At 29.2% G+C, this 17457-nt stretch overlaps 2 protein-coding genes across 2 annotated transcripts; both read left to right on the top strand.

Annotated features, from left to right (window-relative positions):
- The first annotated feature begins 3088 nt into the window (after positions 1–3088).
- On the top strand, positions 3089–4150 carry LOC113374613 (terminal uridylyltransferase Tailor-like). Its single transcript, XM_026614591.1, has one exon. The coding sequence runs from the start codon at positions 3089–3091 to the stop codon at positions 4148–4150; it is 1062 nt and encodes a 353-aa protein (XP_026470376.1).
- Positions 4151–11217: 7067 nt separating this feature from the next.
- LOC113374612 (kell blood group glycoprotein-like) lies at positions 11218–17329 on the top strand. Its single transcript, XM_026614590.1, has 3 exons — positions 11218–11487; positions 16640–16766; positions 17166–17329. Exons 1-3 carry the CDS (start codon positions 11218–11220, stop codon positions 17327–17329), a joined length of 561 nt encoding a protein of 186 aa, XP_026470375.1.
- The last annotated feature ends 128 nt before the right edge of the window (positions 17330–17457 follow it).

Raw genomic sequence — 17457 nt, 5'->3', positions numbered from 1 at the left:
TTTTTTTTTAACGATGGACCTCTCAAATTCAACCTATTACAGAAATTTTACATTTACAGTTAATTTAAACACAATAAAGAACACTGGTTGCAATTAATAAAAGTATTTATTCACATAAATAACAGATACCACTCGAAAAACACATTAAACTAACACGGAAATTAACCATAATCCCGTAAATGCAAATGATTAGCGCTTATATACAAGTTCAGAATTTTCTCCTTTCGGAGTTGCCAGAGATTTAGTATTGTCTGATTCTGACAAATGTAGTTTGTATCATAGATAAAAGAAGAGTGTATTTATTGTATTTTAATAATTTAATAATTGCGATAACAGCGCCGTTATTTTTCTCTGAACTTCAAAATCCAAAAGTGACATATCTACATTGTGTATTGCCTACGGATAAATACGAAATGCACGTACGCCAAGAAATCAAAACAAGTGACTCCAATTGTGAAGGATAAAAAAGTTGAAAGTCCCTACTCTTGTAAATAAAGCATCTTTTTACGATTCTTTTACTAAAAAGAAGCGATGGATTCCAACGCAATTCCTGCACTATCGCCATACCAATGGCGGCAAAGTAGAGAAAAAGTATATCTGGAGTTGATGCTGTCGGACGATTTGCCAAGTAATCTCCAAATTGACGGGTACTTGGCAAAAAACAAGGTGACAATAAGGATCGTGGACAAGAGAGATGATAATGAGTCGATCAAGTATAAGGTCGACTATGAGCTCTGGAGGGAGCTTAAGTCATCTTTTATATATTTTGAGACCGAAGAAAGCTACTGAGAGTTCATATGTTGAAAGCAAAACCAGAATGGTGGCCACAGCTTGACACTGACAAGATGGAGGCTTTCAAGTACTTCTAATTATTTTCTAACTATGTGATTTTCCTTAATAAAATTTGTAGTCACAAATACATTTTCTCCTTATTATTTATTATTTTATTATTTATATATGTTTAAATTTCAGTGAAGGTATATAAGGAACCAGTAGTGATATGCATTTTTCTGAATAGCATTAATGGGTACAGTGTTCACACTATTTGAAATAGCAATTAGATAATTTGTCAAACTTATATTATAGGATTGCAAAATTTAAATGCATATATCTAGACATATTTACATAAATAAAATTGGTGCGGTTGTTATCATATTGAAGTAGCCATTTCAATATATGTAATGTCTGGACCGATTTTGGAGGTTCTCTTCTTATTGATGTAATTGGGCTAACTTAGGAGCCATAATTCTTGAATAAAATAAAATTTTAAGTTAATTACATTTTAGAAAAAACTAGTTAAAAGTGCATTTAGCCTTAAGACAAGTTGCATGAACTTACCATGCAAATAATATACTTAATCAATCCGACTTTAGAATAATCAATTGATCTGTCTTCCACAATAAATTTTTATTCTATAAATATATCACTCACTATCATTGATTATAAATAAAAAAAATTATTTTATAATTTTTTTTTAACTTTCCTTATTGTAATCGTCTAAAAATCGAAATTGAAAATTTTTAAATTTCTCGACGTTTTGAAGGTTTCTGAACATTTTGGCATACCTCAGAAAAAATGGATGTGTGTGTGTATGTGTGTGTGTATGTATGTATGGATAAAATTTTTCGTTTACGTTTGCGGGCGCATGGATCAACCGATTTGAAAGGTTCAAAAAGCATTCGATTCCTATTGATAGGGAGATGTGCTGATTAGTTTTGGGCAAAGGCATGTCCAGCCGTTTTGGAGATACGGAGCAAAGAGTGCAGAAAAGAGAAATCGAGTTTTTGATAGAAGGGAGTATCCGATTTGAATGATCTAAAAACATTCAATTTGTAATGACGAGGAGAAGTGGTGATTAGATTTTGGCAAAGGCAGGTCCAGCTGTTTCGGAGATAACGAGTTAAATGTGCAAAAAATGGAATTTTTTTAAAGAACCAAGCATCCGATTTGAATGATTTAAAAAGTTTCTGCTTGTTTCAACAAAATAATTGCTTTTGGGAAAAAATTATTCCATATTCCAATTTCTCAAAAAATTTTTTTTGTGTATCGAAAATATGCGATTTAATTTTAATTAAGGCTAAAGTTCTAAAGCTCACTTATATACTTTAAATAAATAATTTTAACTTTGTAATTCAGTTTATATAAATCTTATAAATATTAGACAATGTTACACTATTTATAATAATCTATTCGAAAACATTTAATATTTTTCGAACATTTTGTTACTGTACGGGAAGTTCCAGCAATTTGCCTTAAAGCACGATGCCACACCCCACTAGTTTACTTTAATATTTCACGAATATATCAAGACTAACTGTTAGTATCGAGCACTATTTTTATATAGAGATTATTATATATATGCACAATCATAAATTGATTTTTAATGTAAAAAATTGATATTTGTAGAATTTATGTTAAAGTTTATGTGAATAATAAAACAACCGTTCATGCTGAAGGATAACACAGACTAACTGATTATGTATTTTATACTAATCACATGCATTACAAAAATTATTATAATAAGCATAGATAACATAATATATGTAGATTGACACAAAACAAAGAGAAACATATATACATAAACATAGAGTAGAACATAAAGTAGAACATAGAGAAGAACATAGAGTAGAACATAGAGCAGAACCATAGATAAAAGAAGATTAGATAAAAGTAGAGTAGTAGAAATGAGTAGAACATAGGGAAAAACATAGAGAGTTTAGTATCAATTTTCATCAATATTGTTTATGGAATCAAATGTCAAAAGAACATTGAAACAAATGAATTGAGTATTGCTAATCAAAAGTGTATTAGTGAAGTTAGTATTGGTTTAAAAGTTTTAATTGTTCAGATATTGTCCAATTACTTGGAAAGCTGGTAGTGTTTAGTCTGTCCATATAAGTCTGAGAAGAAAAAACGATGGCAAATCCAAAATGCGAATTTTGCAGGAAAAATTTGACGTAACAACACAGTTTAGTTTTAGCACAGTTTCTGTTACAATTTACCAAAGTCATGTCCACGGGACTTAAAAGCACCCATTTTTCACCTATATGGTTGTATTTCAAGACATATCTTCATTAGTGAGTCAGAGATGGAAATCCAATTTCAGAAAGAAGAAGCAGGATTTTTTCAAATCCCCCAATATTTATATTTGGGAACAAAACTTGTAAATATTAAAATAATCAATAACAAATGTGGATTCGACAATGCACTTATAGAAATAATATCATCCACTAAACCTTTCGATATGATGGTAGCAGATCTTGTACCATACTTACAAGGAAGCACAGAAGAACAGGCAAAAAAATTTGAAACTGTTCTGCAATATTTGTCATCAGTGCTGAATACACATTTTCCATGCAAAATATTCAATTTTGGGTCTTCGGCAACAGGATTATTCCTCAAAACGTCTGATATTGATATGCACGTGGACTTGATACCACCTGTAACGGATTCCGAAGAGTGCATGACTCACCTGAAACAATGCATAGAAATACTTATGGAAAATGACGAATTTGACAATGTTCTAGGTGTACTGAAAGCCAAAATTCCTTTAATTAAATGCGAACATCGTCCTACTGGTTTAAACTGTGATATAAAATTTAAAGGTTCTTTTGAAGTTTCAAATACAGCGCTGTTAATTCATTTTCAATCTTTGGATGAACGTATTAAACCACTGTTGTTACTGATTAAAAACTGGGCTGCAAAACTGAATTTTTTAAGAAGACATGCATTATCCAGCTACGCTCTCGCAATGATGACTGTTTTCTTCTTGCAGCAAAAGCATATGTTACCATCTGTATATTATTTGCAGTCTTCTACCTCTGACCATGGTGAATGGAACACCGAGTTCCAAAAAGATGTAGAGTTTGAAATAGAAAATAAACAAACTTTGTTTAATTTATTGGGGGATTTTTTTGAATTTTATAAAAATTTTGATTTTCAAGAAGTAATAAGCCCGCTAACTGGCACTTCACACAATAGACAGGACTTTGCAAAATCTGAAAACATACCTTTCGAATATGAAAGGTATAAATTAAAATTAGAACACGATGAAGATTTCAGAAGTTTGTACGTAAAAAGTAGTATAGTGATAATCGATCCGTTTGAATTATCAAAAATATTACTTCAACATCTAACTACAAATTCTTGAAACTGTTTAAAGAAGCTTGCATCGTATCTGCTAAATGTTTTAAAACCGATGATGAATGTTGAAAATGCAAAGTTTTATACAGATATCCTGCTAGAACAAATATAAAGTATAATTAAGCCTATATCTCATCATGGAATAATTATAAATCATACATGAAAAATAGAAACTTTTTGTGAACATAAGAGTTTATCTCTTATCTGCCTTGGTAAGATATCCCTTGGAGTGCCACAAGGTAGTTTTATTGCTTCCAGATATTATACATCATTTACACTGATCATACAGACATACTGGCACTCTGAAAAAGAACATGTTCTCTAGTCAGTGTTGAAAGTGTAAAGTTTCAACGTTTTTAAAAGACCTAAATCTCATATTAAAGTGTAAAAAGGTCTATATCTCATCATGGAATAATCATAAAATTATACATGAAAAATAGAACCATGTTATCAATACAAGTGTTCACTTCTTATCTGTCTTGGTAAGATATGCCTTGGAGTACCACAAGGTAGTTTTATTGCATCCATCTATTATACACCATTTACATTAACGATACAGACATACATGTTGACAGAGGTCAACAAAAGAGTTCACCTCTTATCTGCCTTGGTAAAGTATGCCTTGGAGTGCCACAAGGTAGTTTTGTTGCTTCCAAATATTATACATTATTTACATTGTCGATAGAGACATACTAGCACTCTACAAAAGAACATGTTCTGCAGTCAGTGTTGATGCTTACGTTTTAGAACCGACTGACACGATCAAATATCTGGCTTTACATATAGATAAGAGGATAATCAGGAAAGAGCAGATCAAGGAAAAGGGCAACAGCTGGAAAATATAAAGAATATGTCACTGGCAGGAAATTGTTATAGGAACTGTGACTACAACGATCAAATATTGGGACAAGATAGACAAGAATATATCAGGAAAGAGCAGATCAAGGAAAAGGGCAACAGCTAGAAAAGATAATATGTCACTGGCAGTAATGTATCAATTTAAACTGTCCAGTTTAACGATCCTGGCAGATGGTTTCATTTTTAAGAAGATGGTACTTGTGTCTAATTTTATGGCAATTGATTCATTGGTTGGTGTATTAGTTACGCTTCTGTTTGCAAGCAAAAAGAAGTTGTTTCTTTGATTTTCATAATGTTTGAAATTATTCAACTTTTGGTGAGAAGTTAATGTCAACTAAAAGACGTTTGGTGAGATGTTAATGTCAAGTGCAATTGTTTTTGATTGGCACAAATTGTTCAAAGAAGGCCGAGACGAATCACATTAAATACGACCAAGAACATCTACTGATGGTCTACAAGTCAAAAAGTCGAAGAATTGATACTGCAAAATGATTGATTGATTACTATAGAGTTTGCTCATACTATTGGATTTTCAAATGGCTCAATGTACTTCTATAATGCATCATCATATACACTGCACTCGATCTTAGTGATGATTTTGCAAAAATTCAACAAATATCATTCCGCAACCACCACATTTGCTTGATTTAGCATTGTATGACTTCTGGCTATTTTTTGAACTTGAAAAACGGTGGCTGAAAATTGTTTTGACTCGGCCATTCCGAAAGACGAGTATAAGAGTGGTTTTGAAATTGGAAAAAGAGTTGGCATAGTTTTTTTGCTTTTGAGAGAAAACATTTTGACAGGAATAAATTAGATTTAGAAGAGCCAGACCAGATTTCGACTACCACAAATATTTCAAGACCAGCAGAGTTTTAGCATACCAATTATTAGATCCATTTTTATATATAAAGACATATGCCTTATTTGGCATTTAGCTGCAACATCAGTTTCTTTGCAACGTGGATTTGAACCCGGTATCCTGTAGTTACAAAACCGTCGGAAACGCTCTATAAATAGACTTAAAACCAAGAAAAGTTGATGCTGGACATAATGTAGTTCTACCAGGTATTATATTTTTCACAATTTAATATATAAACTAAATAGTACATGAAAACTAGGTGTAAGTGGCATTTTGCCTTCAGGCCAAATCCATAGACGTGTGAATAAACGAAATAAAATAGATATTAGACAATTTATGATGATAAAAATTTAAATATTTTTTTACAAAATAAAAGTAATGATAATAAAGTGTATCCGATTATTCCAAATTTTTATAATTAGACCACATTTCATTGACATTTAATATTTCAATTTTAATTTTGGTCACAAGCGATTCTGTTTGGCTGGAAACGTTGAGAAAACCAAAAAATGATTAGAACAGATTTTCTGACAAAAATATAAGCTTCTCCTTCGGGAAGCTAATAATAATGCTTACATAATTTCAAGTTTGAGAACCAGAGATGAATCGATTGTCTGTTGTGATCTATTTGTGTTTTGAGACCACTTTCAGAATCTATTCCAGAGACTAGGGTATTATGCTTATTGAGCACAGATATCCAAACAAACCAATTATTGTTATATAATACAATATATATATATATATATATATATATATATATATATATATATATATATATATATATAATTGGTCGATGTTGACAAACCCTCTTAGAAGTAGTCGCACATTAGCCTTGTGAAATGTTCTAAAATTTAAAATATTGGAATAGTTAAATTTTATAATTTTACAAATATTTCAAACTCTAAACAAACTTTAAATTCTAAAAGTATTCAACATTTTAAAAATAATCATAATTTAAATTAAAAGAAAAATAGATTTAAAAAATAATAAATTGTAAAAAAATTTCTAATCAATATTTAATTATAATTATTTTTTTTTAGATTTGATTTTCTTTTTTTTATTTTATTTTGTTTTTAAATTAATAATAAAATATTAAAATTTGAATATTTTTTTTAATTTTATTTTTATTTTTGTATTATATTTTTAATTTTAATGTTATTTTTTTTAATTTTATTTTTTTTTAATTATTTTAATTTCTTGTTTTTTAAATTCTTAAATGTCATTCAATCCTTATCTATTTATTTTAATTTTCTTGAATAATTAACATTTTCAATAATTATTATATATTTTTTTCTAATAATTTTTTTTATTCAAAATGAAGATTCTAATTATAACCAAAATTCTACAACATATTCAGCTCATTTTTTTTCAAATTTTAACAAATATATTTTTTTGATACTATTCAAAAATTTTAAAATATTTAAAATTCCTATAAAAAAAATCCTCAATTTATTTTTTGCAATTTTAATTTTTTTAGTAAGCTTATTTTAAATTCATTTAAAATTTAAAAATTTTGCTTTAAATATCAAATTTTAAAATTTTTATTATATAAATCCTTTAAAATTATTACCTTACTTTAATCTTCATTAATAATTAACATTGCTAAATATATATTTTTTCTAAATCTTATCGTTTTCATTCAATTTCAAGATATTCCAATTATAATTTTATTTATAATTATATTGGATTCATTCTATTTTAATTCAGTTCAGTTTTTTTTTATTTTTAATATTTAATTATTCAAAACTTTTTATTTATATATTTTTTTAATAATTATGCAAAATTTAGATTTAATTTAATTATCATCATACATATTTTTCTTTCTAATTTTTTTTTGAATTATTTTTATCCAAAATTTTCAAAATATTCAAAATTTTAATTATAATCTGAATTGTACAAAATTTTCAACAAATTTTGTTATAATTATAACGTAATTTTTTTTATAATTTTTTTTTTTTATTTCAAAAATTAACTGCTCTTATTAAATATTGAAAATCAACTACTTTTATTAAGCATTAAAAATATTAAACAAATATTAAAACCATTTTTTCCTAAATATTTAACGTAGTTAAACATTCAATTAATTTTAAAAGTTTCATTCTTAATTATTCAAATCTTTTTTTTTTAATTACGATATTTACTACATTACAACTGTTAAATAATCAACATCTAGCTTAATTAACATAATGATAAATAATAACATAGATTAAATAAATAAGAGTGCAAAGGATAGATTACATTAAAATATATCCGTAGTATAATGATTTAATATAAAATAAAAGCAAATAATAATAAATAAAATTAATAAATAATAAATAAAATTTCTGAATAATAAAACATTACTAGAAAAACAATAAAATATAACAAAATAACAAGGCTGGAACATTTCCCATAAATGTAAAATTGGGTTTATAATGAAACTCTTGTTGACATATTTGTTTCACTAATTTATTTACTTATGATTTAGTTATACATAACTTAATCTATTTTGTTTGAAATTTAACTGGTTTCGCGAGTTACGCGGGTACTTTCTTATGTCCTTTCTTATTGGCGCTTAAACTTGTACTGAAAATAATACCTAATATTTTTGGGTAAATGTGTTTTATTGCCCTGTATGAAGCGAACTGCTTTGTGCTTGTGCGTTGTTGCATTTTTTGTACATTGGAGCAGCAATTCGCTCCAAAGGCTCTTAAAATTCTCTATCATTTTTTCTAAGACAACTCGTATTTTTTTTAGAAAACGTGAAGCACTATTATACTATCGAAGCCAAGCCGTCGTTTGGCCAACAATGCTTTCCATTGCTTCAAATCATATGTTTTTCCTCCGTGATGATTTTGAAATTGAAACTTTTGGCCGTCGTGTTGTGTTGACGAAGAACACATTGATGGCGTTCCCGGCAGCCGGAAGGAAGGAAGAAAATATTTAGTCTTGACCCGATGGTCGAACTGACCACTTCGTCAAAAATAATAAATAAAATATTATAATAATAATTAATTCGTTAAGTTAATAGTGGAAGTTTAATCAATCGTTTCGGTAAATTTATCGATATTTTTTTTTTTTTTGTATTTTATTCTCCTTGTGAGCCTGAAATTATATTTGTTATTGGTGAGCAGGCTTGCTTGTTGATAAATAAATAATATAAGTATATAAACTTATAAAATATATGAACAAATTATATAAATTACCTAATAATATAATAAACCTGTTTAATTGTACTGTGGATACTGTGTTGTCAAACTTTGTAACAAAAAGTTGTTAGAATTGTTGTGTTATTAATGTGTTAATATAATATATACCCTTTCTCTGTTAATTTGAAATTTTATTTAAATAATTTTAATTAAACATTGTTGATGAGACGAATCAAAAATTAAACTAGTTGGTATTGGTATTTTGACTTGAGGCAAGTTACATGAACTTCCCGATATGTGTACATAATCGACTTAATCAATAAAAAATAAATTAATTTATGAGTGATTAAAAGTATTCCGAGTGGATTTATTACACATATTTGAAAACGAACGAACACGTTAATCTGAGTATTTTCCAGAAGCAAATTTCAAAAATCAATAATTTTTAATTGAACCAGTTTCCGTAGGACTTTAATGATTTATTACGTTTATTAAGACCAAGTACTCTATCGTTATACCAAGTGAATCTTCTAATTTTAATTTAAACAAACGTCAAAAAAACTACTCATTTTCTCAAACTTTGATGAATTTTTAAAATTAAACTAGTTGTTGTAAGGCCGTAGTAATTAGTAAGTTCTATAAGACCACGGTATATATCGCCAAAAAAAGTTCCATAAAAATCGGCTTAAAGTTTTTTTTCAACAGTTAATTATAAGAAACCGGCTCGGTAGATTTTCACCGAAAACTAATCAGTATCATTCCCAACTAATGTCTTTCGAACCGTTTTTGATTTTCTAAAATCGATTCGGTAGTATGAGCTTAAATGTGGACAAAAAGTTTAACACTTTTCCAAATTTCAAAGAAATGGCTCGGCTGATTGTCGCACAAAACTGAGAAACGATAATCCTCATCGAGATACATCAAATGGTTTTTAATTTCTGAAATCGGTTCAGGCGTTTTTGAGTAAACGTCGATGAAAGGTCTAATTTTGACAAAAGCCAAAGACCATACTAATTTTTGCAAACTTTGATGAATTTTTAAAGCTAAACGAGTTGTCGTAAGGCCGTAATATTTTAGTATGATCTAGAAGACTGTGGTATCTACCGTCAAAAAAAAAATAATAATAATAATCGACGAAAAAAATTTAACACCTTATTACAAGAAAACTTTTTTGAATTTTCAAAATCGATTCAGAATTGCGGGCTAAAAAAAAATTTTCACTTTTCTCGGATTTACAAAGAAACGGCTTGGCCGATCGTCGCACAAAGCTGACAAACAATAGTCCTCGTCGAGATACATCGAATGACTTAAATTTTTGAAATTGGTTCAGCCGTTTTTTAGAAAACGCCGATTTACGGCAAAAAATCTGTTCACACACACACGCACGCACACACACACATACTTTTTCCAGGTCTCATTCGATTCAGAATGGCTTGAAACGTCGAGAAACCATAAAATTAGCGAATCGGATTTTTTGATGAAAACAAACTTCTCCTGCGGGAAGTCAAAAATGTCTGTTACTACTTACCCCTGTTACAATATGCCCCCAGCGCCCCTACTAGAATACAGTGAAAATAATCTAATTTATGAATACTTGAAATCACATTGCAATTTTTTTTGAAAGTTGTAAATTTAGTCATTCTTGTGGAAATAACATTTGGAATAAAATTTTATTAAAGAAACCTAATTACCAAGGAAAAAATTAAATAGTGAATTTTTAATACTACTTCTTATATATGCTGCATAATATTATTTAGCCGTTGTAACAGATATTGAAATTAAAAAAAAAGTTAAATAAATATTATTCAGAGATTAAAAATTATATCATTTTATCCATTATCCAATTCAAATATAAACTAATATATTTTTTTTATTTCAGATTATCAAATCTTGAAGTTTGGAGAGCTTATAGAAACGACCAGTTTTCAATCATTTATTATTAAATATTTATATATTTTGAACTTGTATTAGTGACGTATTTTCTATTAAATAAATGTGAAATTTTTAAACAGTAAAGTGATTTTGTTAACAATTATGACTAAAAGTTTTTGTGAAGTGCATATTCGATAATAAACTAGTCCCAAAGTTGCAGTATAAATAAAAGTGCTATATAAACAAATAATAAATTGTGAAAAGTGACAAATAAAATGATAAACTGAACTTGTACCTAATAATCTATTTAAAGTTTTTTTTCCAAAAATGTCGGCCGATTCTAAAAAATTAAACATGGAAATCTCCACTGGAGAGATTTCTCCTTGCCTTCCGGACGAATCGAATGCTTCAACCGGTGAAAATGCTAAAAAGAAACCTATTTTTGATAAATACTTAACACGCCTATCTTACACAAAACGTGGAAAATTAGCATTGTTGATTTTAGCAGTTTTGTGTTTAGTGTTATTTATTGTTGTAGCCGCTTTGGCGGGAGCCTGGCCCAGGTGGCCTAGGTTTATCGGAAATACCTGCGACAAACCATCCTGCCTGATCGCCAGTGCCCAGGTTAGTAGAATTTATAAAAATTAATCTTCATGATAAAAACCAAAAAAAATGTGACGCAGTGGTAAAGCCTGCATTCTCCAATCTCATTAAAATTAAGTCAAAATACAAATATTAAATATTTAAAAAATATGATAATTGGCAAAGAAAACCATTGAGTTGCTTTCTAATATCCAATAATAATAGCCATCTGTAGAAAAACATAAATAAACTAACTATAGTATATCAGGTTGGCAACTAAGTAAGTGCGGATTTTGCTTTTTGATCACTTCAGGGACCGATTCTGCCACACAACAGACCAATGTTATGGCAAGGCTATGCTATAAAGAATTTTCCATACAAATTCGTTCTAAATATTGTCAAAAGCCATGTGTTTGCTGTGCAGTCAGGCGTATTTCTCAGGTTGTCAGATGAAAAGCATAACCTAGGAACCGCACAATTTTTTTTTTCTTTTTTTTTCTTTCGTTTTATTCAGCAATTAGAAATACATAAGAATTTCTTTAAGCTAAATTGACAATATTTGAGAGCGATGTCTAAGAAGAACTCCAATGAGATCTTCTTAGTTTAACAATTAAAAAGATAATGGTATATTGAAGCTAATATAAGACTAAATCTAAAGGCCATTGACGTTTCAATCTTTCTACGCCAAATGGTTGGATAATATCGCCTATTGATGGGTTTGAATGTGATTCCAGTTTACGTTTGTATTTTTCCCTAAATTCTTTGAACGTTAAAGGAACCGCACAAATGTAAAAAAAACGATCTTAGATAACAGGTTCTTTCTGACACAGCTTCATAACATACGAGTGACGTTGCAGTTTATGTGCAAAACGCCCGAATGAACAGCGAATACATGACATTTTGACAGTATTCAGTATGATTCAGTAGCATAATGTATGGAAGTTGGAACGTAACATGGCCTTGCCATTACATTTTTCTGTTATGCGGCAGAATCGGTTCTTCAATTGAATTTTTAGCTTTGCTAACGTAGTGCAAATATAAAATACCTATTTTTATTGCATATCAGGCAATTCAGCTGACTACAGCAGCTCGATGTACTCAAAATCACTTTATAGATATTTATGCATTGATTACATAATTGACTTAACTTAACCCTGTCCACTTGGATGCTGCCACTCCGGCGGCAAAATACATACAAATCTCGCAATTCGCGAGTGGAAAGGGTTGATACATTAATTTCTTCTTGATAAGTTCATTATATACACATGTTGGGAAGTTTATGCAACTTAACTTAAGGCTAAATGCCACTTACATCTAGTTAACTTTCCGTAGGGCAAGTTATAGTAATTGCAAAAAAATCGAAAATGAAAATTTTTATATATCTTTACGTTTCAGAGGTTTCTGAACATTTTGGCATACCATTAGAAAAAATTGATGTATGTGTGTGTGTGTGTCTATGTGTGTGTGTATGTGTGTGTGTATGTGCGTGTATGTGTGTGTGTGCGGATACAAATTTTCGTCGACGATTTCGGGAACACGGATCAACCGATTTGAATAATTCAAAAAACATTCGATTCGTATTGATAAGGAGACGTGCTGATTAGTTTTTGGCGAAGGCAGGTCTAGCCGTTCCGAAGATATGGGGCAAAAAGTGCCAAAAACGGTAACCCAGTTTTTAAGAGAACGGAGCGTCCGATTTGATTATTTCAAAAAAATTTCTTGTAATAACAAGATGAAGAACTGATCAAATTTTCATGAAGACAGGTCTAGCGGTTTCGGAGATCTAGTAAAAAAAGTAAAAAAAAATGCCATCTGGCGGTCAATGATTATTAGACATATGCACATCAAATTATCAGATATTTTATAGAGATTTTAACAATAAGTATAAATTTTGTTTACATTCCTATGGGTTCCGTACCAATGTTTATCCGCTAGACGGCGACGCGGCGCTTACGCGCTTCTATATTTCGTCTCTATGTATTTAAAGCAGTACGATTGCTTCAAAAAAAAGTTCAGAATTTGCACAATATTTCAAAATAAATTTTTCTCCAAAAAGTCTCTTTTTTACAAAAAAAAGTAAATTCTTGTCAAAAATTTATAGTTTCTCAAAAATCTAATTTTTTCAGAGTACATTTTTTTCAAAAATGTTAATCTTTTTTAAAAAAAATAATTTTTGTTACGGGAAGTTCCAGCAATTTGCCTTAAGGCACGATGCCATGCGCCCCACTATTTTGGTTTATATTTGAAACTATAAAAACACACGTTTTATTCATAAAATAGCCGATGGTGTATGTTGAGACAGATATTACAATATTGACATTGAATTACTTTTTTTGAATCTTTTTTTATTCACATATGTAACAAGACCTTTCTGTCATCGTTAATAGAGGTATATATGACTAGACGTAACATGTTTAATTGATATTTAAAAGTGTCAAAACACATGTTCTGTTTAATTATCTGTTAATTGACTTTTTATAAACTCGATGACGGTTGATGGTGATTCCTAGATCCAAAGATCTCTTCGGGCGCTCCTCCATCCGAACTTCAGTAAACACTCTCAGTGAAATGGCGATGTTTATGAAAGGCTTTTATGAGTGGTTCGTCGTTATTCAAAGTGATGATGTATTTACATTAAACTGGAAATAAATGTTAATGTAAATGGCTTACGGAGCATTGAAACCGAAGTGCACGTTACAGTGGGCCGTAATTGAGTAAGAAATAGAAAGTCAAAACGTTTTGATATCTTCATTCTTTTAGGCTATAGGTTTCCAAAATTTTTTTGTATGGTATACTCTTTGGACTTTGCCACTTGGCCCCCTAATTACCAGGTTGATTTTGTTTTTTTTTTTATCAATTTTTAACTTCACTAAAGTTCATTATTCAGTATTTAAAGTGAAAGTATATGCGACTTGTATACATTTATTAATTAAATTTAAACTAGTGGTGCATGGCATTGTGCCTTAAGGCCAATTGCTGGAACTTCCCGTATTGTAATTTTAAATTTTTAAAAGCTCAGAAAAGAAAAAATTGATTTTTTTGAGAATTTTGAATTATTTTGAACATTTTTGAAAACTTTGAAAACATTTGAAAAAATTGCCTTTTTGGAAAATATTGCTATTTTAAGAAATTTTTTGAAAAATTGGAAATTTTTTGAAAACTAAAGTTTTTTTCATAATTCTGAAAACTTTTCATAATTTTGAAATTTTATGAAAGTTACCTATATCTGACCAAAAATGGCTTGGACGAAACGGCTGGACCAACTTTTATCAAAAATGTTACTTCAGTCATAAACAACTGGGGGTCGATTTGGAGCACTTTGAGAATCACTGGCCTAGCCAAATATCCTAAAATATTCTAGGCCTATAAAAATAGTTTATGATAATGTATTAAAAAACATTGGAATAATGAGCACAACTGATTAGGTCGATTACTTAGACATTTCAGAAAGTTTATATTTATATTTATTTATATTTATATTTATATTATGGATACAATATCTCGAAGAAAAAAATGTTATAGTATTGAGATAGTTTATTAAAGGCTTGTAGATCTTGAGATTCTGATGATGCTAAAAAAAAATCTTTTAAATATCCGTTATGCAATTTTTATTTGAGTCCCATATCTGGAAAATAATTAAGTTAAAATAATTTGAAATAAAAATTAGAAAAAGTATGGGAAGAAGGAAAAAATAATTGTAACTGTTGGAAGAAAAGTATTAAATGTTATCAGTAGGCATTTCATTATCAAAATAATGTTTGATATCGAAATTAGCAAACTCAGAAGTATCGTAGAAACTTTGGGCTTTTAAAAGTTTAACAATGGTATTATTCAATTTGATTCAGGCAATTTAACTTAAGATAAAATGCCACTTACACCTGGTTTTCAATTATTTTTGCGTGGACCTCCTTGAAAGTTGTCATGGTCCTCTGGAGGTCCTTGTTGACAACTTTGGGAATCACTGTTCTAGTCCATGACATTCTCTAGAAAATTTGAATGTGTTTGTTCATATGTCTTTCAGAATATGTGCAAAAAAATCTTTCAACCAATTTAGATGGTTAATAAAAAATTATATTGTCATTTTTACAAGAACTTTTTGTAAAAAAGCAAGACATGACGAAAACGTTATCTTCATTTAAAAGCACCAACCAAAACAATTAACGCTTTTAAAATAAAAGAACTTTACTATGAAGAAAACTAAATATCGTTTTAAGAGACAAAAATTGGCACACATAATTTCAAAAAATGATTAGATTTTAATTTATTATTACATGTTCTATGCTATCATTTTATATTTTTTATATCATTTTTATACATATTTTATACCATCTTTTATATATATATATCCTATTTTATCAAATATTCTTTCTTTGCTATTCACAATTGATTTCTTCGTTCTGCTTTTCTTCTAAGTCTGATCTACTCTAATTTTAACACTGTTTTTTTTAAATCCTAATTTTAAAATTTTGCTTTACTTCTATTGCAAAGCAATTTCAAACTCTATTTAATTTTATCTCAACATTTCAAATTTTATTTCATGTATCGACCCGGTGAGCGCTGGCGTCCGGGTCGATACCTGGCGCTGGCTGAGCTATTCCCAGAAAATTAGAAAGCGCCACTGGTTTTCTAACCGACCATAAATATCAAAGTTTTGTGCATGTTATGACAAAAACCTGTTGTTCATACTAAATATGTATATATACTTTTACACATACAAATATAAAATAATACTCCTTTGTTTTTTTTTAATATTTTGCATAATAAAAATATTTTTTAATTATGTTACTTATATTTTGAATTGCTATAATATACTGATTCGACACAAAATTTACAAACTATTCTTCAAAACGTCAATAAAAACAACATAAAATCTACTAAAACACTAAATTTCTCTCGCAAAACGTTTTTTTATCTCACATATAAATTCAAGATGAATAAAAAAATACCAATAGATAATTAAGTAATGCAATAAAATTTAAAATACTATTCAGATCACTGATCACTTAATGCAATAAAAAAGCAATCAATTAAATGTTGTGAAGTCCATAAGACATGTGTTTGCACATTGGCTCTCAGTTTTATAGTCTTTATATTCGTGCCAATAAACTGGAAATACTTAATGAATTGCTTATTTGATTAATTAGTAAAAATAGTTATCTGAATGAATTTTTTGACTGTGTACTATTTTTTTCAGATGTTGCAATCGGCCGAGTTGTCATCAGGAGTTTGCCAGGATCCTTGGATTTGGGCATGTGGTGGTTGGCAGGATAATAACATCGCTAAAACGATATGGAGTTATAAAGATGAACTTGATTATAAAGGTAAAAATTTCATTAATTGATTTAATACAATATGCTAGTTCTTATTAACATCTCGTAAATTGATTTTTTTGTCATTTTTCGATAATTTTGGTGTGCCCCATAAAAAAGTGGGCAAACATAGTGATTAACATTGTTTTGGTTGTATTTCTGATAATATTATAAATTTAAAATTAGTATTTTTGATTTGGCACTTGTTTGCAGCAATACCCAGAGGGGCTATTTTACTTGAAAAAAAAAAATCACAAGTAGAAATTGATATCTCTACTGCTTGATTCAGCATGTAACACGTAAAATTTGACTTGGAGCAGTCGGAACTTTGAAACTTAATATAATTTTTTGCCTCTTTTAACTAGATCAATAAAATAAAATTTTAAATAAAACAAAAAATGTTTTTTCCAGAAACGGTTCGTGTGAGAGCCCTCATCGGCTCCTTGCCAGCAGGTCTTCCAGGGAGTTCCGAATGGATTTTGACGGAACTCTACAACTCCTGCGCCGCCACTGACAACATCGAAGCCGAATTGGATTTACCGCTCAAGAAAATTATTCGAGATCTCGGTAAGTGATTTTTTTTATTTTTTACTGTTACTGACAAATGTTGCTAGAAGTTAGGAAAAACGAATATTTCTTTATGAAAATTGAATATGAAGTAACAAAAACCAAAGGCAAATAGAAAACGGACCATTTTCTTGAA

Source organism: Ctenocephalides felis, unplaced genomic scaffold (assembly GCF_003426905.1).
Source record: "Ctenocephalides felis isolate EL2017-DRISC unplaced genomic scaffold, ASM342690v1 CF-g0.4_SCAFFOLD_01886, whole genome shotgun sequence".
Taxonomy (NCBI): domain Eukaryota; kingdom Metazoa; phylum Arthropoda; class Insecta; order Siphonaptera; family Pulicidae; genus Ctenocephalides; species Ctenocephalides felis.
This window is presented reverse-complemented; position numbering and strand designations above follow the sequence as displayed.

Excerpts from the sequence above, each read along its gene's own strand:
- LOC113374612 (XM_026614590.1), top strand. The coding sequence starts at position 11,218 with ATGGAAATCTCCACTGGAGAGATTTCTCCTTGCCTTCCGGACGAATCG. Across the intron at positions 11,488-16,639 it reads GCCTGATCGCCAGTGCCCAG|ATGTTGCAATCGGCCGAGTT; the intron begins GTTAGTAGAATT and ends TATTTTTTTCAG. Across the intron at positions 16,767-17,165 it reads AGATGAACTTGATTATAAAG|AAACGGTTCGTGTGAGAGCC; the intron begins GTAAAAATTTCA and ends TGTTTTTTCCAG.
- LOC113374613 (XM_026614591.1), top strand. The coding sequence starts at position 3,089 with ATGGAAATCCAATTTCAGAAAGAAGAAGCAGGATTTTTTCAAATCCCC.